The 25,826-nt window shown below is 41.7% G+C and overlaps 1 protein-coding gene across 1 annotated transcript in view; it reads left to right on the top strand.

The window, feature by feature from the left end:
- Positions 1–3,955: 3,955 nt before the first annotated feature.
- Positions 3,956–25,826, top strand: part of LOC117513318 (myocardin-like) — a 42,112-nt gene continuing 20,241 nt past the window's right edge. The window contains exons 1-7 of the mRNA XM_034173552.1: positions 3,956–4,223; positions 13,882–14,039; positions 16,365–16,418; positions 17,003–17,058; positions 23,770–23,836; positions 24,417–24,560; positions 24,667–24,857. Coding sequence (XP_034029443.1) covers positions 13,985–14,039; positions 16,365–16,418; positions 17,003–17,058; positions 23,770–23,836; positions 24,417–24,560; positions 24,667–24,857 — 567 coding nt within the window. The 5' untranslated portion in view covers positions 3,956–4,223; positions 13,882–13,984. The remainder of the gene's footprint in view (positions 4,224–13,881; positions 14,040–16,364; positions 16,419–17,002; positions 17,059–23,769; positions 23,837–24,416; positions 24,561–24,666; positions 24,858–25,826) is intronic.

The raw sequence follows: 25,826 nt of genomic DNA, 5'->3' as shown, positions 1-25,826 counted from the left end.
CTGCTGATCTACTGGGATTTTCACTAACAACCATCTCTACAGTTTGCAGAGAATGGTCCAAAAAAAAGACAAGCTGTCCAGTGAGCGGCAGTTGTGTACATCAAAAAGCCTTGATGATGTCAGAGGTCAGAGGGGAATAGGCATACTGTTTGAATGGGTGACGACGTGATGCTATCATGTCAATATAAACCAACATCTAAGTAACTTTCTATTGTGTCAATCTGCTGCAGTTTGAACCCTTGAGACTCGTTTCCTCTTAAAAAAATTGAAATCTAGAACACAGTCAAGTATTTTCACTGACACCGCTGGGCCTCGCTGAGCCTGCAAGGTCCTCGGTGCACCAAAATGGTGAATATTCAATTAGTTCAAGTGTGTGAAATCAGCCATTGAGCTGGGGATGTGAGTATGCGTGTGCGTCAGGGCAGTTACTGTCCAGATTGCACAGAGCTTCTTCAAAGTGTGCTGACTGACGGACAGATGGATGATGGACACAGTGAGGACAGAAATCTGTGGAGAGCGAGTGCCTGTGTTTGTGATACGTGAAGTGGAACGGGCAGCAGGCCTTCTGAGTGGCACGAGGCATGCTGCCAAGTGATTGAAGTGATAAAGGTTTAGGAGAAGAGCAGTACGAGAATAGACACAATGATGTATGACCGGGGAAAAAACGGCCAGATGTAACACAGTGCATTTGGGCTTTTTTGAGACATCACAAGTTTTATGTTTGTTGTATATCAGCTCCATTGTGGCCTTTTTTTGGCTGCAGAAAGACAAAATGATTGAGTGCTACACTCATCATTGATGCCTATTTACGATTCATCATGCATGGCTGCCATTGCACAAGCCGACCATACGAGGGCACACTTGCACTTATGATGTGCCCGTGCACTTTGCTCGTTGCATCTCAGCTCTTTGAAATGGAAGGGTGACATTAATATATCATCAAACATGAATATGTTGCTCCAAATTACATGAAAGTAAGATTGCACATGAGAGATATGAATAAGGTATGTGAGAGAAATATTATATTGCACTTGAAAGAGGTTAACCAAGACTGTGTCACACAACAGGCATGGAGAAAGAAAATGAAAGAGAGAGAGAGCGAAAGTATCAGGTGTTAATCAGAAAGGGAGTCCCTGGTGTACAGTGAGGGTAGAAAAAGCGATTACATCATGTTTCTTTCGCTGACGTGCCATGTTGCCAGAGCAGGTCCTGTATACATTTGTGAACATGTGCATATTCCTCAAATGTATCTGAGGAAAATCTGTCAATTGTGACATTTTGCAGTGTTGAAAGGTGCAGACCCACTATGCAAATGGCATCTACAACCCCTGGCAATAATTATAGAATCACTGGCCTCAGAGGATGTTCATTCAGTTGTTTAATTTTGTAGAAAAAAAGCAGATCACAGACATGACATAAAACTAAAGTAATTTCAAATGGCAACTTTCTGGATTTAAGAAACACTATAAGAAATCAAGAAAAAAAAATTGTGGCAGTCAGTAACGGTTACTTTTTTAGACCAAGCAGAGGGAAAAAAATATGGACTCACTCAATTCTGAGGAATAAATTATGGAATCACCCTGTAAATTTTCATCCCCAAAACTAACACCTGCATCAAATCAGATCTGCTCGTTAGTCTGCATCTAAAAAGGAGTGATCACACCTTGGAGAGCTGTTGCACCAAGTGGACTGACATGAATCATGGCTCCAACACAAGAGATGTCAGTTGAAACAAAGGAGAGGATTATCAAACTCTTAAAAGAGGGTAAATCATCACGCAATGTTGCAAAAGATGTTGGTTGTTCACAGTCAGCTGTGTCTAAACTCTGGACCAAATACAAACAACATGGGAAGGTTGTTAAAGGCAAACATACTGGTAGACCAAGGAAGACATCAAAGCATCAAGACAGAAAACTTAAGCAATATGTCTCAAAAATTGAAAATGCACAACAAAACAAATGAGGAATGAATGGGAGGAAACTGGAGTCAACGTCTGTGACCGAACTGTAAGAAACCGCTTAAAGGAAATGGGATTTACATATAGAAAAGCTAAACAAAAGCCATCATTAACACCTAAACAGAAAAAAACAAGGTTACAATGGGCTAAGGAAAAGCAATCGTGGACTGTGGATGACTGGATGAAAGTCATATTCACTGATGAATCTCGAATCTGCATTGGGCAAGGTGATGATGCTGGAACTTTTGTTTGGTGCCATTCCAATGAGATTTATAAAGATGACTGCCTGAAGAGAACATGTAAATTTCCACAGTCATTGATGATATGGGGCTGCATGTCAGGTAAAGGCACTGGGGAGATGGCTGTCATTACATCATCAATAAATGCACAAGTTTACGTTGATATTTTGGACACTTTTCTTATCCCATCAATTGAAAGGATGTTTGGGGATGATGAAATCATTTTTCAAGATGATAATGCATCTTGCCATAGAGCAAAAACTGTGAAAACATTCCTTGCAAAAAGACACATAGGGTCAATGTCATGGCCTGCAAATAGTCCGGATCTTAATCCAATTGAAAATCTTTGGTGGAAGTTGAAGAAAATGGTCCATGACAAGGCTCCAACCTGCAAAGCTGATCTGGCAACAGCAATCAGAGAAAGTTGGAGCCAGATTGATGAAGAGTACTGTTTGTCACTCATTAAGTCCATGCCTCAGAGACTGCAAGCTGTTATAAAATCCAGAGGTGGTGCAACAAAATGTGTTGGAGCATTCTTTTGTTTTTCATGATTCCATAATTTTTTCCTCAGAATTGAGTGATTCCATATTTTTTTCCCTCTGCTTGGTCTAAAAAAGTAACCGTTACTGACTGCCACAATTTTTTTCCTGATTTCTTATAGTGTTTCTTAAGGCCAGAAAGTTGCCATTTGAAATGACTTTAGTTTTGTGTCATGTCTGTGATCTGCTTTTTTCTACAAAATTAAACAACTGAATGAACATCCTCCGAGGCCGGTGATTCCATAATTTTTGCCAGGGGTTGTAAAGTGCACAATGAATTACGAGGTATTAAGGTTCCCAGTCATTTGGCATTCTATTTTGTTCCCTGGCAACCATAATGGGCTCAGGCAGCATGTGTTCTCCTATTAGTGGATCTCCACATCACTGTCTTTCTTTTTAAATCACATAAAATGGCAAGGAGCTCTTTTTCCTGTCGGCTCCAGCCCCCTTCCTGTCCCCGTCGTTGAGTTGAGAGTTCCCTTTCCTTCCTTTCTCTCTCTCTCTCTCTCTCTCCTACCTCATACCTCCCCTCCTCGTCTCTATGACCTGCTGAACCAGCACACAGGGGCCTGTCTGTCAAATCAATGGAACAGGTGCTCCGGCTATGACCCCTACTTTAACCCCTATCCCCCAACTGCAGTATACATGTGCACAAACATGTACGTGCACATGTATGTGCGCACACACACACACACACACACACACACACACACACACACACACACACACACACACACACACACACACACACACACACACACACACACACACACACACACACACACACACACCAGTAAACATTTTCATACAAAGGCTATTAGCTTTTAAATCTTTCACAATGACTGCGTGGCCTCACTGCATGCACCCGTCTAAAGAACTCCACAGACAGAAACGCACCTGTGACATGCAGACTCATGGCTGCAGTACCTGGTGAGATAAGAACTAAAAACCATCCTCGTGTTTCCTTCTATTAAATTAGGTGACAGTTCCAGTCATGGAGGTACCACAGTCACCTGAGCTCTTACTGTACTTGTGACACAGTCAAACACAAAAAACGCTTATTGTCTTTGCTCCTCTGTTGATCAGTCAGCAGATGTCATGGGGAGGGAACGCTGCAAGGGGAAGGGGCGGGGGGCAATGATGTAGAGGGGGATGGGCACACGTTACAGTCCCTCACAGTTGGCACAGAGGATCCAGGATGCTTTGGGGCAGACGGGGAGTGGGGCAGAGAGAGAGAGATAGAAGGCTCGAGTGAGGCACAGAAGCCACAGGTCTTTTTCCTCCTTGCGTTTCACCTTTAGGAAAGCTGAGATATGCCGAAATGTGAAACAAGAGCAAAAGGACATGAAAAGAACATGAAAGAAAGAAGTCGTCATTAATTGCACTACGAAGTTCTCTCTTCCCTCTTTTCTACCATCTTGCACTTCTCTCAATTTAATCGTAAATCCACTCCAATTTCCCCCGCAGGACTCAATTCTCTATTTTCCTGTAAGTATTCTCTTTTATTCTCTTCCCTTTATTCTTCGGCTTCTTGGTGTTTTCGCTTTGTGCTTCACTCAGTGCCCTACTGTAAATGAATGCCTGTGCCAGATCCAAAATCCCAATCAGTTGTTTATTTGACTGCAATAATGAGAGAGTGAGCATCCTGTGCACTTATAGTGCTTTTTTTCCCCCCTTATATACTGTATGATAGGTAAATGAGGTGTGTGCATTTCTAGAAGTGGCAGTAAAGAGAGCGCCGTGATGATTTAGTATGCATAACCTCAGCAAGTCCAAAGTGTGTGGGTGTTTAGTGTGTTTGTTCAGTCTTTTCAAACAGGCTCCCTTTGGGTGTTCTGTCGCCAGATCAAATCAATATTGTTAATAAGTTTTGTGTGTGTGTGTGTGTGTGTGTGTGTGTGTGTGTGTGTGTGTGTGTGTGTGTATGTGTGTGAGTGTGTCCTGTGTACATTAAGGCAGTTTTTATGTGGCCTGGCAGTTGTGTGTATTTCAGAAAAGGCTGTGCAAGCCTTAATTTATTCTTCGACTCTTACATTTTCTATGCTCGCACACTCATCTATACATCCTCCCTTTGACATACATCTATTTTGGCTCACAGATTCATGTATTTCCCATCACACATACATATATTTTCATTTATACATTCATACTGCACATTATCCCTGACCCATATGTGAGGGAAGATATATTGAATGTTAATAGACTATGTTTTTACAGCATTTTTACATCTGAACAGGAAGCTTAAAATGTTTTACAATGATGCCTCAGGCTAACCCATTCATGCACACACCGACGCAGCATGCTGCCACGCAAAGTGCCCAACTGCACACTGGGAGTAACTTGGGGATTTAACAATCTTGCTTTAGTGATTTTCCTATTTAAGTGGGAATCAAACAAAGGATTGTGTGGTCTCAAGCCCACCACTTTTACCTCTAGACTCCAAAATGCACATATATTTATGGTAAAAGGACTGCATTATATAGTGCTTTCATGCTCAAAGTGCATTACAGTAATGCCCTACATTCACCCTTTCATGCACACACTCACATACTAATGTCAACATGCTGCTATGCAAGGTGTTCAACTGTACACCAGGAACAATTTACGGATTACTTTAGGGGATTTGTATGCAAAAGTTTGGGCACCCCTGATAATTTTCATTATTTCCTTTGTAAATCATTGGTTGTCTGGATCAGAAATTTCAGTTAAATATATCATACAGCAGAGGAACACACTTATATATGAGAAGTGAAATTAAATTTCTAGGATTTACAGAAAGTGTGCAATAATTATTTAAACAAAATTGGGCAGGTGCATAAATTTGGGCACCCTTGTCATTTTATTGATTTGAATACATGTAGCACTAATTTTTGGTACACAAAATTGGTTTGATAAGCTCATTGACCCTTGACCTCCTTAATGATTTGGAGGTCCTTCTTTTTATCCTTTATAAATCCATTCATGAGAAAGAGTATTTTAACATGGCCATTTGCAAATGTTTCCCCTCTTTGCAGCTCTTCAATCAATCAATCAATCAATTTTTTTTATATAGCGCCAAATCACAACAAACAGTTGCCCCAAGGCACTTTATATTGTAAGGCAAGGCCATACAATAATTATGTAAAACCCCAACGGTCAAAACGACCCCCTGTGAGCAAGCACTTGGCTACAGTGGGAAGGAAAAACTCCCTTTTAACAGGAAGAAACCTCCAGCAGAACCAGGCTCAGGGAGGGGCAGTCTTCTGCTGGGACTGGTTGGGGCTGAGGGAGAGAACCAGGAAAAAGACATGCTGTGGAGGGGAGCAGAGATCGATCACTAATGATTAAATGCAGAGTGGTGCATACAGAGCAAAAAGAGAAAGAAACAGTGCATCATGGGAACCCCCCAGCAGTCTACGTCTATAGCAGCATAACTAAGGGATGGTTCAGGGCTCTTCTAATGAGTGGCAACATGGGAGCCTCTAAACAACTCTGAAATGACCTGAAAACAAAGATTGTTCAACATCATAGAGGAAGGATACAAAAAGCTATCTCAGAGATTTCAGCTGTCAGTTTTCACTGTGAGGAACATAGTAAAGAAATGGAAGACCACAGGCACAGTACTAGTTAAGGCCGAAGTGGCAGGCCAAGAAATACCTCAGATAATCTGAATCAAAGGATGGTGAGAACAGTCATAGTCAACCCACAGACCTGCTCCAAAGACCTACAACATGATCTTGTTGCAGATAGTGTCTCTGTGCATCGTTCAACTATACAGCACACTTTGCACAAGGAGATGCTGTAATGCAGAGGAAGCCTTTTCTGCGTACATGCCACAAACAGTTGCTTGAGGTATGGTAAAGCACATTTGGACAAGCCAGCTTCATCTTGGAATAAGGTGCTGTGGACTGATTAATCTAAAATTGAGTTATTTGGACATAACAAGGGGTGGTATGCATGGCTGGAAAAGAACACAGCATTCCAAGAAAAACACTTGCTACCTGCAGTAAAATTTGGAGGTGGTTCCATCATGCTGTGTGTCTGTGTGGCCAGTGCAGGTACTGGGAATCTTATAAAACCACACACCATAAAAACAACACCACATTTTATTGAATCCATCTTATCGAGCGATCAATACAAGTATGAATCGTCTGTTCCTCTGTAGATGACCCATGGTCACAAATGTACAGTCATGTAATGACATGAATGATGCAGTGCCCTCTTATCATGTCCACATCTACAGGCCTGGCATGTCCAGCCACGCCCCGTGCGTGTCCGTCCTGACACACGTGGCCTGTGGATGTCGCGCCACAGGACACACTGCATCATGTAGAACAGCGCTCACGTGGGTGACATGACATTCACATCACCCGCTGCTTGTTATGATCTGACTGTCCGTTTCACCTGGGACAGCCTGTCAATGTGCACACTGTGCGCTCGCTCGCTGCAGCCCGTCGCAACAGCAATATACATTTTTTGTATGTCCACGTGAGGACAGCAAGCAGTCACACGCCCATCACAGTGGACAATTGTAACTTCATGTCTGTCCAAAAATGGTACGTGTTCCCCAGCCGTGATGTCCAGAACCAGAGATCTCTACAGCTGCGGCTGTCGGCGGCCATGGCCCCTCAGTTCAGTGCACACACCATGTCACTCTGTGTTTGTGTTATGTGATCATTTCTTTTTAGTTATTTTTACTGCTATTTTGTTATCCCCCCCCCCATCTGCAACACGCCACATGTGTGTGTGTTGCTGTTTTGCAAGACCACACTTAGACAAATTTCACATCCAGTTCGACAGTAATTGTCTGCTGACTGTTTTTGTGCTAACAGTGCAAATGGCCACACATTTTCTAATTGCCAAGCAAGCGGTGTTAGATGTTTGTGTGTGTCACCTGGAATTTGGATGACACTTGCCATGAGAGGGATCAAATGGGCTCTCACAGGGCACACTCTGTCTTTCAGCCTCTGGTGTGCACAAATAGTTGTAGCGACAGCTGTACGTGGTGTTAGAGGCAGCTGTGATTTTACACAAATTGCATACATTTCCTGCTTCATGCGCAATTCGACCACATTCGTACTATGTGTGAAGGGGCCCTAAAATACTGAATAACAAGCTATCAAAGCTGTGAATGAAATAACGTGAACAGCAGCAGAGTTCAAAAATAACAACTCATATATTACGTTTAACCTGAGTCAAGTGAAATGGAATAATTTAACATTTAATTGAAATATTCACTTAGGATTTAACTTTCAAGGGGTTAGGGTAGGGTTGGTAATGAAAATCTGAAACCTGTCATCAAATAAGATAATTCAATTTATTTTATTTATATAGCGCCAAATCACAACAACGCTGCCTCAAAGCGCTTCACACAGGTAAGGTCTAACCTTACCAACCACCCGAGCAAGCACACAGGCGACGGTGGTAGGGAAACGCTTCCTCTGGGGTTTTTGAGGAAGAAACCTCAAACAGACCAGACTCAGGGGGGTGACTTACTGCTTGGGGCATTCTAACAGTTACAAGGTTTTTACAAAAGATGAGGGAAAAGCCCCCCCAGAAGAAACACAAAACAGAAAAAAAAAAAAAAAATCAGAGAAGCAGCAAAAACAGTCTGTTATTGAGATAAAAACAGTCCATCTTTGTGCTTAGTCTCTGACTCCAGGTCTTGAATAGGTAGGGTGTATTGAGGTCAGTCTGGCACCCTAGGGTGCAGGGCCAGCATCCATTAAGGTGCTTGTCAGTGCCTTTGACAGAGAGAAAGAGAGCTGAATCAGTCAGGTGGAAATAACTGCACCTAAAGCAGAGGTCTCAAACCCATTCCAGAAAGGGCCTAGAGGGTGCAGACTTTCTTTGCAACCACCCACTGCACCAGGCGATTTCATTGATTAACATCGCTTTGAGTAGGTGGAATCAGTTACTCAGTAAAATCACCTGGTGGAGTGGGTGGTTGCAAGGAAAGCCTGCACCCTCTCAGCCCTTTCTGGAATGAGTTTGAGACCTCTAACCTAAAGCCTTAATTCCCCAGCAACAAATCAACAGGGAAGCAAAGAGATTACTCAAGTGGTCGCAGGCAGCCAGAACTGTACTTTACTAACAGACCCAGAATTTAGATGTAGTGAGACTGAGGTCTGTTCCATTGCTAATAATATGAATTAAAAGTAGAGGAAACATAATTCCATACTACACCGGTATGCTAGTCATACGAGAGGGAGAATAGATAGTCTTTAGCCTGTATTTGAATGTCTCCACAGAATGTCAGTGTTTTATTTCTGCAGGGAGATCATTCAACAAGACAGGCACAAGATAAGAGAAGGCTCTGTGGCCTACTGACTTTTAGCCTTCGGAACACAAAGTAGTCCTGCGTCCTGACAAAGCAGAGCATGGGCCGTATGTAGGGTGTAATTAGGTCAGCTAGGCAGAGAGGCTCTAGTCCATGAATATTTTTACAAGCTAGTAATAGAACCTTAAAATCAGACCTCACAGAGACAGGAAGCCAATGAAGGGAGGCCAAAATTGGTGTAATGTGGTCAAACGTCCTGCTTCTTGTCAAAATTTTGAGAACAGCATTTTGAATCAATTGGAGACCCCTAATGCTGGACTGCGGTAAACCAGAGAATAGGACATTGCAATAATCCAGTCTAGAGGAAACAAAAGCATGAATGAGTCTCTGCATCAGCCATAGGCAAGATGGGCCAAATACTTGCTATGTTACAAAGGTAGAAGAGAGCAGTCCTTGTGATTTCTGTAATGTGTAGGTCAAAGGACAACGTGGGATCAAAAATTACCCCAAGGTTCCTCATTTTGTCAATGTGATGTATAACGCACAAGTTAAGGTTAAGCGCTAGCTGGTCAAACTGGTGTCTGTGTCTTGCTGGACCAAGACCATCACTTCAGTGTTCTCCGAATTTAAAATTAAGAAATTGCTTGACATCCAGCTTTTTACTGAAGCAAGGCAATCCTCTAAAGTCTTGATGTGTATGAGATTAGCAGCAGTTATTGGCATGTACAACTGAGTATCATCAGCGTAGCAGTGAAACGTAATCCTGTAGTGTTGCAGTATGTGCCCAAACAGTGCTATATAAAGGGAGAAAAGCAGGGGGCCTAAGACAGACCCTTGTGGAATCCCATATTTCATGGGAACAAGTTTTGAGGTGATGTTATTGTACAGGACACAGTGAGAGCAAATGGTTATGTACGATGTCAATCATGCAAGGACATTGCCAGCAACCCCAAAGTGATTCTCTAGACTATCAATTATTATTTGCAGTGCTAGAATATAACAGTAACAGAACCGCAGTGGTGTCTGAATCCATGGCAAGCAGATGATCATTTACCACTTTAGTAAGACCTGTCTCCGTGGAATGATGTATTTAAGGGCTCCTTCACACATAACATGAAGTTGGGTGAAAGAAGCAAAAACCAGCCAAAAAACTGCGAACAAAAAACAAAATGGGGAACCGTGAAACATTCCACCTGCTCGGGAGGGACACATGGCCAGACAGGCGTGCACGATACCTTAGCAATGATTTCATGTGCGCACACACAGTGGGAGCACGTGGAACGTGTCGCACCACATTGCGCTCCCACAGCAGCGGTGCAATTAGATGCTGGACATAAATCAACAAATATATGGAAGCCCACAATGATGCGAAGCACAGATTCAGAAGATCAGAGGATCAATGAATGTACTGTTTAAATGAACCACAGTCACGTTAGTTGTCATGAATCTGTTGTCACTATAAAAAAAGAAGAAAAAAAAAGAAAACACTGCAGTCTCTAATAATTAAGTCCTGTTGTGAAGAGCAGACAGTACAGGTCATCCTCCTGTTCTGCATGACCCATGGTCCTGCACGTTCACATGCTGATGGAGTGACATGAAAGAAGCTGTGCGCTCATAACATGGACACATCAGCCGGTGCTGCTTGTGCAGGTGTCCAGCGAGTGGCTGTGTCATATGGCCCATAACTCATGTGGTGGACGTGACAGTCCGATTGCCAGCTGAATGTTCACATGATCACATGGGGCAGCCGCCTCATGTGTGCGCTGGCGCATTCGCTGCTGCCCGTTGCCACATGAGGACAGTAAGCACATGCACACGCCTCACGGTGGAGTGTTGTAAGGTCATGTCTGTCATAACATGGTACATGTTCTCCAGCTGTGACTTGCCACAGATCCTAACAGCTGCTGCTCGCAGCGACACACACACCTTTTTGATCAGTGCACAGAATAAAGTGTCGGTCTCTGTTTCTTTGTTCTGTGATTATTTATTTTATATATATTTATGTATGTAATTATTGTCGTATTTATTTATATACTTGTCCTGGCTGTGTCCTCTGTATTTTTAATTTAACACGTGTGCACTGAGCTGTCATTTCCAGCTGTCAGTGAGTTGCTGGCTGGCGATCAGCTGAGAGGCACCTTGCCGTGCTGTGCGCGCTCAGACGTGGCTGGTTAATCCCCATGTGATCTAGTCTGTACATAATTATTAGCATATCATGACAGCATGAGAGACCGCCCCAATGTTGGTACGTGGTGGTGAGGGATGCACCACACTTGCATGCCACATGTGTTGCGGGGGGGGCACACTTGCATGACGTGTGTTACTTGGAAACTACACACTTGCTGGGCACTTAGACACCGTGTGGCCATTTGCACGGTGCAGCTCGAATGTGTTCGCCTGCCCTCTATGCTCATACCGGCTGCGCGAATACCCGCCTTTTCTAAGTGCCCCGCGAGTGGTGTTGGATGTTTGTGGATGGCACCTGGACTCCAGCTGACACCTGCCGAGAGGGAGTTGAATGGGCACTCGCCGTCTTTCGGCTGCTGGTTTGAAGGCTGCCTCGATCGCGTCATGGCGTGTACGACATGTCGTGCGAATGCTGCGAACACGACCAACTGACAATGCGACCTTATCTTGCCCGCCATCGGAATGGGTTACGGGCGTGACCAGTACGCGAATGTAGAGTGCATGTGCTGTGTGCGAATGGTTCTGGCGAGAGCTGTTCGAGGCGGCTCTAATTTTTCACAAGTGGCGTGCGAATCCTCCTTTGTGCGCCAGTCGGCTTCAATTTTGTTATATGTGAAGGGCTATAAATGTGGACTGTAATGATTCAAAAAGTTTATTCTCAGTAAAGTGGTTCATGAGCTGCTATGAAACCAGCTTTTCAAGAATTTTAGAGCAAAATTATAGGTTTGATATCAGCCTATAGTTTTTCAGTAGATTAAGGTTAGAAGGAACTTGGATTTATGCTTGTTTTTATTAATCGAATCAGAGTAATATTCCCGTTTTGTAGCCAATAGTGTGTGCTTATAGTCCAGAACAGCATCATGGTGGAACACAGGGTGGAAAACGCCTAGCTAATAAATATTGTTTGCGCTCAAAGAAATTTTCCTGCTATAAACATCATTAAGGCCTGCCACAGGTAGATACTTTTTATTCAGATTATTAAAAGACACATCTCCAACCCAATGGACCAGGATTTATTTATTTAACCAGGTTAGTCCCATTGAGATCAAGATCTCTTTTACAAGGAAGACCTGGACAGTTTTTTTTAAAGTTTCCAATTCACCTAACCTGCATGTCTTTGGATGTGAGGAAACTACTTCACACAGAAAGGTCAAAGGTGGGAATTGAGCCCATGGTCTTCTTGCTGCGAGGCAACAATGCTAACCACTAAGCCACTCTGCTGCCCTGGGTGGCTTTCAAGGATTAAATGGAAAGCAGTCCTTGAAGAAAAAAACCCCCACTGATATGCAAGTTAAAAATTGCTTTGTCCTGCAGAAATACCACTAATTCAATACTTGATTTACAAGATAAATATGTTACAATAGACTTTGCTTTTGCTCAGTAACATTTGATAAGGAGGGAGACAGAATTACAAGACATCTACAGCTCCTAAAATTGATAATGGGTGTGTTAGATTTATAGCGTGTGAATATACAAGCATGTTGGCCTTTTGATAGACTGGTAGCCTATTCGGGGTGTACCCTGCCTCTCACCCTCTGACCACTGGGATAGGCTCCAATACCCCTGTGACCCTTAACCTGTAATAAGCAGGTTTAGAAATGGATGGATGGATGGAATGTTCAAGCACTGACAAGAGTTAATTATTTTAACAGAGTTGAGGTGAGGATGGTCAGCCAGGGGTATTGGTTGGGGTTGTGTGCCGCAGTGCTGTTGGGAACCCTCTCATGTGGCAGAAATTGGTGTGTGCGTGGTGCTGGTGGCTCATGGGGTCTCCTCTGTTGACTCCAGTGCAAGGACCTTGACTCCAGTGAGCTAGGGTAGTGACTGTTTTTTTATGGTTCTGTTGTGTGTTACCCCCTTAATTTAAGGGTGTGTTTACGGGTTTACGCAGATGCCCTTTCTGACGCAACTCCACATTGCATGAAGAATGGACAGGGTGGCCTTGAACTGTGAACCTTATGCACTGGAAAGAAGTGCACTCACCCGCATGGAGGACCAATTCTAAAATTCTGAATTTGCACAGCATTGTTACGGACCACGTCTGACTCACATGGGAAGGATACATATACAGACGGCGGAAGTGGGTGGGAATGGGGGTATTAGTTAGCAGTTTTCAGCACATCATGAGCCTAAAACATTTGCACAGCCCTATGTATACTTTCTTACACATACAGTACACATATATTGTAGAACAACATCTCTTGCACATCCAATTAAACCTCTACTTATAGTTCACAACACGTGTTGTCCCAGTGGAAGTATACTGTATAAAGCTGTGGGTGTTGTGTCTTCTGGTTTGTCTCTCACAATGGGTGTCCCTTCTGCAGTTTAACTCTGATGTTTAAATATTTGTGACTACTTTTGTCTTTGTCACTCATGCAGCCCAACTTTTCTTTGATTCCTGTGTCTCCCCGCTCTACGTCTCTGAATACCTCAGAGCGTATTTAATTCTATGTGTTGTTAGTCCTGTCTCTATGGGTGGGCCTCGATGACACCGTATGATTATGACGTGCCGTCTACAGGGAGGCCTGCTGTTGCCCAGAACAGCTCATCTGCCAGTAGGTCCGAGAGACTTTGTCCTCTGTCCCCCTGCCATTAATCTATCTCCGCTGTGATTTGTGTACCTCTGTCCATATCGGTTGTGTCTATCAGTGGATTAAAAGCATCTGCTCTGCCTCTCTGCTCTTTGTGTTCCCTCAGCGAGAGGACAGAAGCAGAGGGTCCGTCCTTCCTGGTGGAGCGGCACCAGGATCTTCCTCTTTCTCTCTGTTCTGCTCCCTCGTCGCCCTCCCCACCTGCAATCATGACGCTGCTGGCCTCCGAGAGGTCACTTCTCATCCGGAACAAGTTTCGCTCAGGTGAGCATCCAAAAGATGACAAATACTGGCATCAGTATGCAGAGTGAAGTGTGATACTGGCCTGTCATGTGACAAATAGACTCAACGTACTGATCGCAGTGAACATATTTAGAGGTTACTTTGTTGATAGCGATTACACACCAGTACAGTCCATTTTCATTGGACAAATGGCTTCAGACATCATTTGATTTTATAGTGACAGTTTATATGATTTCACCTGCCACTGTGCAAGTAATTTGTGCTACAGTGTACCACAAAGCATCAGGCTTTGCATTCTAAATATGTATTTAATGCATCACAAGCAAAATGTCCAACACAAAGGGGAATTCTTGTATTTTTCAACCTGGACTCTAGTTTAGATGTTTTTTTTGAGTTGGTCTTTTTATTTGGTATAAACATGATTGTAATCTTGTTCATCCCAAATGATTTAGAACGTGAACACGATTACAAACTAAATGCTCCCTAATGTAATTGTATGGGGTGAACTAAAAGCCTCACAGTAAACCACTTCTTGCTGCCACTAAAGATAGCGAAAATGTCAATAGAAGTGTCTGATAGCATGCCGATAGTCCCCTACGGAGGTAACGTGTGCATGTTTACCTCATTACATATAAATTAAGGTTTTAAACTGGCCGTTGCCTTTTACCTAACCTCCAGTCCACTTGGTGGTGCTGCTCTCCACTAAGTCATTACAACGTCAGCATGTCAATGAGGCAACTTGTTCTAACACTGGTTCCTTAACTCTATGGTTACCTCCTCCACAATATGGCAGAAAAAGACGGCCATTCATCAGAGAATCAAAGTCCATTTGATTGGCTGGAGAGTTCTGTGCACTGAGTGTTTCTGATTGGCTTAAACAGTTGCAAGCTATTTATAGCACTGATGGTGTTCACTCCTCCTCCTTTGGAGGAATTCGTTAATTGCTACTTGGTCATTCATGTTTTACACCTTCCTGATGCAACTCCACAATGTATGGAGAATGGGTGGGGGTGACGGTAACCTTCCACGCTGGATTGCTTTGCGCAACATGATGGAACCCATAAATTGTTCACATTGCAAAATCTATCCGGATTACTTACTTGGCAGGAAAAGTGGCCAAAGTAAAGTCCCCAGTCCATACTGAATGAATCACAATCCAAATCAATACATGGCATGGCTCACCCAATATACTGACACTTTTTACGTTGTGCAGACATTTTTCTTAGTGTTTAGTACATAACAATGACAGCTTGAAAGCATCACATTGGTGAAGGAAAAATAAGTTAATGGGGAAAATAACCTTAGAAAAACAAAGAAGCTTCTCTGTGCTGAGGTGCACAGATTTACAGAACCAATAAGTGCCTGTTAATTACTCAGCAAATCCGCTGAGGTTAAAGAAATACTGAAAACAAATCTACATTATACTGCTTAGTCTTACCAACCCAGTGCATCATGACATGAGGCATTAAGATAAATTCAGTTGCCTTCATAAGTCATATAGCGTCTACTGTTGTGCACTTAGACAAGCTGATATAGGCACATAGCAGACCTACAGCCAAGATAATATCTATAAGTAGTAGTATACATACAGCAACAGTTAAACATGTTGACTTTAAACTTAGTTTGCTGTGCACTTTGCTATGAGTGCATTGTAATCTTGTGGTGGCTTTTATTGCTGCTTTAATGGCTAATTTCTTAGAAAAGTCCTTAAATATTAAATGATCTTTGCATAATACGTTTGATTTTCATTCAGCTTGTAGCCCTTTGGATTTGTTTTGGAGATCCATTTTCTCAACTTGAGGACACAGAGCTGTTCGTGAGTGTGCGTAAAGGTGTCAAACGTTTGGTTGGAAATGGAGGAAAGCAGGAAGAATGTGGTTAGCAACATAAATGAGGATGACGTGAGGAGGAGGAGATGTACAGGAGGCTTGTGGAGAGAACGGGACAGCTGAAGGGGGGATGGGAGCAACAGAAATAGACACACTGAGGGATAAATAGTTACTGCCCTCAACATTCCCCCCCTCGCCTCCAGTCTCTCAGGTCTCCAAACTCACCAAACTGCATCATGGGAAGTGTGTGGTCTGCTTCTGCCAGCTCTATGCTTCACCTGTTTGTGTGTGTGTGTGTGTGTGTGTGTGAGCGCTTGTGTATATGTGCATACACGCGTGAGGTAATCCAAGTTGCAAGGGTGTATCGTTTAATGATGATCACGTCACCTGTTCATGTGATTTATATATATATATATATATATATATATATATATATATATATATATATCTATATATTTTTTTTTTTTTTATGATTTTGCCTTCAAATCAAACAGACATATGACTTCCTGTCTTTCAGTGCTGCAGTTGAGGATTCAGAACCGAAGACAGAATGAGATCAATGCAGACTCTGGTTAGTCTATATGTGTAATTAACCCTGTGACTGATTCATGTAAGTGTGTCTGCAGGTTGTAAATCATCTTCAAGTAACCTTGTTTCTATTAAAAGATTATTGTCTATTAATTATGTTTCACCAAAGTATATGCTGATCATCATCATCTGAATCTGTTCAGCAAGTGCACACTTAATTTGATATGAGAAAATTTCAACATTTGACAAAACAAATGGCAAAAACAATGTAGTCTTAGGAAAAAAGTGCATTAGCATTTCTTCATGAGGCCAAGCAGAAAGGTTAAAGATTGTAGAACTGTACGGGAAGATATCCCTTTCATTTTTTGTTTTCCAGGATAGTGTATTTTTAAAACCCAGATAACACAAATGATGTTGGAGTGCAGGCATACCGTTACACAGCAGATGAGGCAACAGAAGGTGTTTTGTTGATGGATTACCTCATCTGAGTTTAACCTCATCCACACTGCAAGGCTGTATTTCTGTAAACGGCATTGAAATTGGATTTAAAACACAATGCCGCCTATTATCTTTGTTTTTATTGTGTTTTCATTTTATTGGACAAACACATCCCATTTTTCTCCATAGGGTTGAAATCTGCATGCCCTTCTGAAAAAGCAGAGAAAGAGCAGGGTGAAGCTCTGGTGAGTAACGCCGTTTTTTTTTTTTTTTTCAGTGATGCCCACATTTCTCTTATCGCTCTTAAACTGTGATTTTGAAGTGGTAACAGTCCTAAGAGTGTGGAGCATGGATAGCAAAAATGTAGATGAGTGAGTGAGTGAGTGAGTTAGTCCATCATGCCAGGCAGCTTGTGTAGAAAACAGCTTAAAGGGGAACAGAAATGCCCACGGATTATTTATAGCACGAATAAACACACAAAAAAATGTGTTCTTTTGATAGCTCAAGAAACATCAAAGACCATAAAACATCTACAGAAAACCTTGTTTTAGTTGTGGTCTGAGAGGCTTTGACATTGACCGGCTGCCGCCATTTATGCGGGTCAGGTGTGTGACGTCACTGGTTGGGGGGAAGATGAGCCTTGTTCTGAGATTTCCTGCCAGAGACACCAACAAAGAGGTTATATATGACTACTGGAGTCCACACTCCCAATGCTGCCCACTAAACGTGAACGTCCCTTCGTGAACAGCGACATGACGCCTCCTAACCGCGCAAAATATGTGTTAAAATGCCATTCTGACCTGGATATCGAGCCAGTAAAATTAATTAACAGTAAATCATGTCAGGAAAGTATTAAACTTACTCTGACACACAGACATTCCCAAATATTAGTGTTGAAAGTTACACGGATCTGCGCTGTTAAGCTGTGCTGCTGGGCTGAACCGAACTGCTGCTGCTGCTGTTTTTGCTGCATAGCGCGGCTCCTAAAACCACTACGAAACATTTATATGTATATTATATTTTTACACAATTATCCTTTATTGACAGAGTTTCATTCATGAAGTCAGTGGTGTGGATGTGTGTGTGTGTGTGTGTGTGTGTGCACACCTCTGTGTGTGAGTAGTGTGTGTGTGTAAGTGTTGTCTGTGTCCTCAGACGACACAGGCACGGGCAGGAAACATACACCTGGTTATCAACCAAATGTCACGGACAAAGTGACAAGAAGAACCAAAACCACTGACTTATGGAAGGAAATATTGTCTCCCTTGTTCCTCAGTTTGTGGCTTTGCCAACATGCTCAGCTTTCCGGCATATTCCACCTGTTTCTTGACAAGACTAATAGAACTTCAGTGAGCGAGCTCAGTAAACTGCACTCGTCCTCAGCAGAGGAGACTTCAACCAGTGACATCAACTGAAAGTGGCCTCCACTGACTTCAGCCAATAGCAATTTACATGTCAATTTAGTGGCAGATTTGATTCAAATAATATAATCTACACTGTGCTCAAACATTCTGCAAATGTATGAATAACAATTTTTACCAAGGAATGTACAAACAAATGCTCAAAAACCGTTTCTGTTCCCCTTTAAAAACAATGAACACTCTCATCTCACCCATTAAAAAGTGTACTTAACGAGGATGAACTGCTTAGTTTGTGGTGAACTTTGCACTAGATCAACAGAACAAGGAACTCTGTTTTGCCTATGTTATATCACATAGACATGTCTGCCATAGTTAGTGGATACTGGATGGAAAATGACAAATTATAAACAGCCTGTGGTTCACTTCAGATGCAGTTTAACTGGCACCTGCTGAAATACTGAACGCCGTGTGCTCATCATGCCTTCTGCCCACATGGGCCCACCTTCATGTTGGCATCAGCTGACAATTCTAGCTAGCAAGTGCAGTTTGAAAACGATGCCCACTAGATGGACAAATATGGGGAGACATTTACAACAGAATGGCAAATTAAAACCAGAATTAAAGAATGGATAGAATGTGTGGCTGGAGATGGTGCCACCAGTTTTTGTTGGTACTGCAAATTTGTGATAACAAACTGGAAACAGTGCTCAGGGACATTTTGAACCCAGTTTCAAAATATTGTTCTAGAGTCTGTAATAAAAGAAGGACATGCTAATCATCCATCCATATAATTCATTTATTTTTAAACCTACTTTATCCAATCAAGAGTCATGGGGGGCTGGAGCCTATCCCAGCAGTTATAGGGCGTGAAGCGGGGTACACCCTGGACAGGACGCCAGTCTATCTCAGGGTCACATATAAACAGACAAGCACATTCACACTTACATGCACACCTGTGGTCAATTTGTAGTCACCAATTCACCTTGTCTTTGAAAGGGTGAGGAAGCCGGAGCACCCGGAGGAAACACACACAAACACAGGGAGAACATGCAATCTCCACACAGAAAGGACCAGGTGTGAATCGATCCTAGGATCTTTTTTGCTGTGAGGCCACCAAGTCACCGTAGTACCTGCAGTGCATCCATATCAAATTATGAATTTCACATGTAAAAGCTATAGTCAGCACAGGGTCTGTATGTGCACGAACATGTATGTTGTTTGTTTGGTAGAGGTGTAATGATACAAAGTGCTCAAGAGACACTTTGCTACATAATACACGATATCACTAATGGTATATTGTCCTCATAATCACAGGTGTAGGTCGTGGGGTGGGGGTAGTCCTTCCCCACATACACTTTTACTAAGCATTTGAATATATGTCTTCAAATGCCAAACTCTTTATGGTAATAAGTTCTTATTATCATTAATAATGGCACCACATATCAGTTATCTTCCGTATTAGCTCTGTAAAACCGGAGCGACCTGGGGGTGGGTCCCCACTCTGTAAGTTGTGTTTGTAGCATTGAATAAACACTATTTATCCAAAAAAAAAGGAAATATAATAACATATGGTTATTGACAAAAGCTACCTTACCCAAGCAGAGCATTTTATGGAGCCACAATCTTGATATGAATCCAACAAAAGTACAAGGTAACTTTTTGACTAAAGATTTGGCTCCTACACTTCATGATGAGGTACCTTCTGGAAGACTACTTTATTTTGATGTCCTTTACTGTGATTTGATAGTAGACTGGCAGAGGATTTGACTGATGAGTCATTGGACTTATCTGTTTTTGTTTAGCTATGGAAACAGGCATGGACCAAATGATCGGTGACACCACAACACATATAGTAGCTGTAAAGAATATGAAAAAGCATTCATGAAGACTGCAAATGGGTAGACTGGTGACTCCTGTGCAGAGAATCACAAACAATTAAGGTAAAATTGGTTTTATTGTCCCAGAGGTGGTAATTAACGGTAATTTGTAACAGCAGGCAAAACCATCTTCCTGGAAGAGGTAAAGCAAGTGAGTGATCAGTTTATCAAGGGACAGAGCAAAAAGAATGATCCAAAACACAGAGGCACAACATGCCATACGAACAAATCAATTTAAGTGGCACGTAGAAAACACGGCAGGTGAAAAACACCAGCAAGACTGTAAACAGGTAGTCAATAACACAGTTAAGACACTGGGAAATAACTGGATGACAATTGGGGATGAGTGAAAGTGCAGAGGTAAGTGAACACCGAAGCTCAAACCTGGAAAAACTTACACGGAGCATATGCACTGAAAACGTCAAAATAGAAGCACCAGGAACAAACACCACGGGAGGAAAATACTAAATTCATTCATTCATTAATTTTCTATCGGTTATCCAGGTGTTGGTCTCAGTGGCAGTTGATCTACCAGCTCATCCCACACTTCCCTATCTTCAGTTAAGTCTTCTAACTCCTCCTGGGAATCCCAATATGAGAATAATTCCTCCAGCGTGTTCTGGGTCTTTCCTGTGGCCTCATCCCAGATGACCAATGATGCAAATGCTATCTTTATCTTTTTTTTTTTTTTTTTTTTAGTTTGTTCAATAATTCTAATTTTTTTCTGCAGTTACACACCACAAGCATGAAAACACTAAATGAAACAATGAAACACAGAACATCAAAATAGCTAAAACAGACCATAATTTAAAACGTGAATCATAACAGAAGACAGAAGTGGCTTTTGTTTTCAGTCGGAATGGTGTTAATACGTAATTGTTTTAAATCTGTTTATTATTTTAGTGCAAAAACAGTTTTGTCTATTTTGTACTCAAACAAGTACAACAATGATGCAAAATGCTAGAATTTGTTTGTTTGTTCAGTAATTCAAATATTCTCAGCACTTACAGTTTACATTTTTACTGTGACATCACCAAAAGAGTGAGTTTATTGCATTCCTGAAATAATCATTCTGAAAAATGAATTCAGTTCAACTCAGATTATTTATATTACATTGCTAATTGTAGCTGTCAGTTGCGTTCTCTTCACTGTAAAGAAAAAAAAAAATCACTTATTTTTATGGAAAAATTGTGGCAGCTGTGGTTACCTGAAGAATTCTGTAAAAGTTACGGTGAATATGTAAATGGTTTTATATAAAGTATGTCAATTTTACAGTGTAAACCTCTTGTAATGTCATTGTCTATTTAGAAGATAAAATCTCTGCAAAATGGTTACCTTATGTTTAATTATCCTCAAAATGAAGTTTAAACAGACACAATACCTTTTTTGAAACCCTTATCAGTATTTTACTGTATTTCTGAAAATTCTAATCTGTAAAATCTTAACTGAATTGTAAAATTTTTGGTATTACAGTTTTTCTGTGTTTAAACTACAGGCATTTGTAAATTCTAGCATGGTATATGATTATTTTAACCTATTTGTACTGTTAGATTCACAGTTCAGTTTGATTCCACATTTTACACATTATTGCTGCAAATTAGACATTAGTCCATTGTTTTTCTTTTTACAATTTATTTTCGTGTTTTCGCAGGATTTCACTGTTAATTTCACAAACTTTTTTTTTGCAGTTTTGTTTTGTTCAAAATATGTATTTACTTAATATTTTGTATCAAAATCCATTTTCAGCTTCACGGTGTACATGTTACACTTTTGTATCACATCCCTATATTAGACACATTTTTTGTGGCTTACATTGTGTGAGGTAATAAGGAATGATGCAGTATAAATCTTCACAATTTGTTACTGTAGATGGGTTTTAGAATTCATCATAGTACAGAAACAGCATTAGTGAAGGTTACAAATGATCTTCTTATGGCCTCAGACAGTGGACTCATCTCTGTGCTTGTTCTGTTAGACCTCAGTGCTGCTTTTGATACTGTTGACCATAAAATTTTATTACAGAGATTAGAGCATGCTATAGGTATTAAAGGCACTGCGCTGCGGTGGTTTGAATCCTATTTATCTAATAGATTACAATTTGTTCATGTAAATGGGGAATCTTCTTCACAGACTAAGGTTAATTATAGAGTTCCACAAGGTTCTGTGCTAGGACCAATTTTATTCACTTTATACATGCTTCCCTTAGGCAGTATTATTAGACGGCATTGCTTAAATTTTCATTGTTACGCAGATGATACCCAGCTTTATCTATCTGTGAAGCCAGAGGACACACACTAATTAGCTAAACTGCAGGATTGTCTTACAGACATAAAGACATGGATGACCTCTAATTTCCTGCTTTTAAACTCAGATAAAACTGAAGTTATTGTACTTGGCCCCACAAATCTTAGAAACATGGTGTCTAACCAGATCTTTACTCTGGATAGCATTACCCTGACCTCTAGTAATACTGTGAGAAATCTTGGATTCATTTTTGATCAGGATATGTCATTCAAAGCGCATATTAAACAAATATGTAGGACTGCTTTTTTGCATTTACGCAATATCTCTAAAATTAGAAAGGTCTTGTCTCAGAGTGATGCTGAAAAACTAATTCATGCATTTATTTCCTCTAGGCTGGACCATTGTAATTCATTATTATCAGGTTGTCCTAAAAGTTCCCTGAAAAGCCTTCAGTTAATTCAAAATGCTGCAGCTAGAGTACTAACGGGGACTAGAAGGAGAGAGCATATCTCACCCATATTGGCCTCTCTTCATTGGCTTCCTGTTAATTCTAGAATAGAATTTAAAATTCTTCTTCTTACTTATAAGGTTTTGAATAATCAGGTCCCTTCTTATCTTAGGGACCTCATAGTACCATATCACCCCAATAGAGCGCTTCGCTCTCAGACTGCAGGCTTACTTGTAGTTCCTAGGGTTTGTAAGAGTAGAATGGGAGGCAGAGCCTTCAGCTTTCAGGCTTCTCTCCTGTGGAACCAGCTCCCAATTCGGATCAGGGAGACAGACACCCTCTCTACTTTTAAGATTAGGCTTAAAACTTTCCTTTTTGCTAAAGCTTATAGTTAGGGCTGGATCAGGTGACCCTGAACCATCCCTTAGTTATGCTGCTATAGACTTAGACTGCTGGGGGGTTCCCATGATGCACTGAGTGTTTCTTTCTCTTTTTGCTCTGTATGCACCACTCTGCATTTAATCATTAGTGATTGATCTCTGCTCCCCTCCACAGCATGTCTTTTTCTTGGTTCTCTCCCTCAGCCCCAACCAGTCCCAGCAGAAGACTGCCCCTCCCTGAGCCTGGTTCTGCTGGAGGTTTCTTCCTGTTGAAAGGGAGTTTTTCCTTCCCACTGTCGCCAAGTGCTTGCTCACAGGGGGTTGTTTTGACCGTTGGGGTTTTTACGTAATTATTGTATGGCCTTGCCTTACAATATAAAGCGCCTTGGGGCAGCTGTTTGTTGTGATTTGGCGCTATATAAATAAAATTGATGATGATGATGATAATTCCTGCACTAAGTGTACCAACTACTTCAGTCCAGGATATTTACAGCATTCAAGTGCTGCAAAAACTCTACTGTAGAGTTACACTTGATAATAGACCAGATAATAGATAATACACCATCAACAAACTACTTCCAGAATGTCTACATGAAATGCATGATAATTACTGACTGAAGGATTAACCTGCTGTTTCCTACTGCAGCGTCTTTCAGATGATGGCGTGACTCAGATGTTGCCCCCTGGTGGTCTGAAGCCTGAAAGTGGAAAAGGTGATGGCCTGTCAACGGCGTCACTTTCTGTGTACTTTATTTTGCATGCAGTATATTACATTCTGTGGCATTATTTTGCATGATCACCCCTCTCCTTCTTCATTGTTTTCGGTGCTGTCTACTTCCTGCTCTGCGCCTCGATGTGCTGTAGTTGATAATGAAATGTGTAAATCTGTCTGTGGCTTTGGTGTTTTATCATCTGTCAGTTCAGTAGAAATGTAACCTTGCTGTACTCTGCACGTCTGCATTGGAAGCAGCCTGATCACATATCAGAGATTGACAGCGTATGATAAACCTGCTCCTCCACACCAATCATTTCCTCCCATTACTGACATCTCAGTCTCTCATCTCTCCCTTTATTTCTTATCCTTATCGCCCCATAACCTTCTCTTTTAATTGGAAAGACGAGCGTTATAATATCTGTCTTTTCGATCACTCTGAATTCAGATATAGTGTTTTCAGCACTTTAAACTGTATTTGTATTCATATTCACTGAAATGAATCTCCTCACGGGGAGGATGGAACCCATCTCCTGTCTGTCCCGCTCTCCACTTATCTGCATCACTTTCTCCTCCCACAGAAAGGAGTGTGAGCGGGTTCCAGAGGCAGAAGAAGGCTCGTCAGTCACAGGACCTCTGTGAGAGGATCCAACACCCGCCTGGACCCCCAGAGCAGCGGTTTGAATGCACAGTGGCCCAAGAGAATGCTGAGTCACCGTGCATCCGTATGCAGAAGCACACACTGACAAAGCCATACACATTTTTATTTCCCACCCATTCTCCTCTGCTCTGCTGTAGTAACCTTATGCCTATCACTTTTAATTTCCTCAGGCACTTCCTCTTTCCCCCTGTCCACTGATGTCTTTGAAAATGACATTTCCTCCTGCTCCTCATCCCCGCCCACCGAGCAGCACGCAGTGCACCAATCGCCCGCCTTTTCGCCAATATCAGGGCTCTCAGGTGACCAGTTACTGAGTGACTTCTCAGCGGTGGGCCCGCCCATTAACCTCAGCCCCGATCAGGTAAGAAATGCCACAGTGCAGAGCACGATATAAGATAATACCTCTACATTCAGCCTCGTGTGCTGTATTAAAATTTTGCAAGAAATTCTGAAGTAAATGAGAATTACACTTGACTTTTATTCAAAAGTCTGAAGCAATGTAGTTTTTCTGTATAAATCAATCAATCAATCAACTTGTTTCTTATATAGCGCCAAATCACAACAAACAGTTGCCCCAAGGCGCTCCACATTGCAAGGCAAGGCCATACAACAATCATGAAAAACCCCAACGGTCAAAACGACCCCCTATGAGCAAGCACTTGGCCACAGTGGGAAGGAAAAACTCCCTTTTAACAGGAAGAAACCTCCAGCAGAACCAGGCTCAGGGAGGGGCAGTCTTCTGCTGAGACTGGTTGGGGCTGAGGGAAATGTGGATTTAAATTTATTACGTCCACCAAGGACGTAATAAAATCACTGGCATTTATTTATTTATTTATTTGTCTGCCTGTTAGCAGGATTACATCAAAACTACTGCACGGATTTTGATGGCATTTTCCCCATACATACATGCAGGGACGTAGCCAGAAATTTTGAATAGGGCGGCCTGAAGAAAAGTGGGCGGGCCAACTTTTGCCAGAGGAAACATCAATATAATATCCAATAATGCCTAGCAGAAACAACCTTAAGGTAATTATTCTATGACCTATTTAAGTGAAACAGCGCACCCTGCTGTCCTCAAGTGCACACTGACACAGTGGACTGACTACTACAGTACATCATTATATTTCTATAGTGTAGTGGTGCTTGTAATATTATTTAATACAAAATTAAGCCTTGTTGTTTTGCAAACACATTTCCTCCATTAAAAAAAGACAACTAGTGTTCACTACTCCCCCTGGTACAGCTAATGTCAAAATAACTGCAAAGGCAGAGGTAAAGATATAACACATTTATTGTCAAATATAAAATTAGAATTTGATGAAAATGAAAA

This window comes from Thalassophryne amazonica, chromosome 7 (genome assembly GCF_902500255.1).
Source record: "Thalassophryne amazonica chromosome 7, fThaAma1.1, whole genome shotgun sequence".
Taxonomy (NCBI): domain Eukaryota; kingdom Metazoa; phylum Chordata; class Actinopteri; order Batrachoidiformes; family Batrachoididae; genus Thalassophryne; species Thalassophryne amazonica.
Note: the sequence above shows the minus strand (reverse complement) of the source record. Positions and strands in the feature narration are given on the sequence as shown.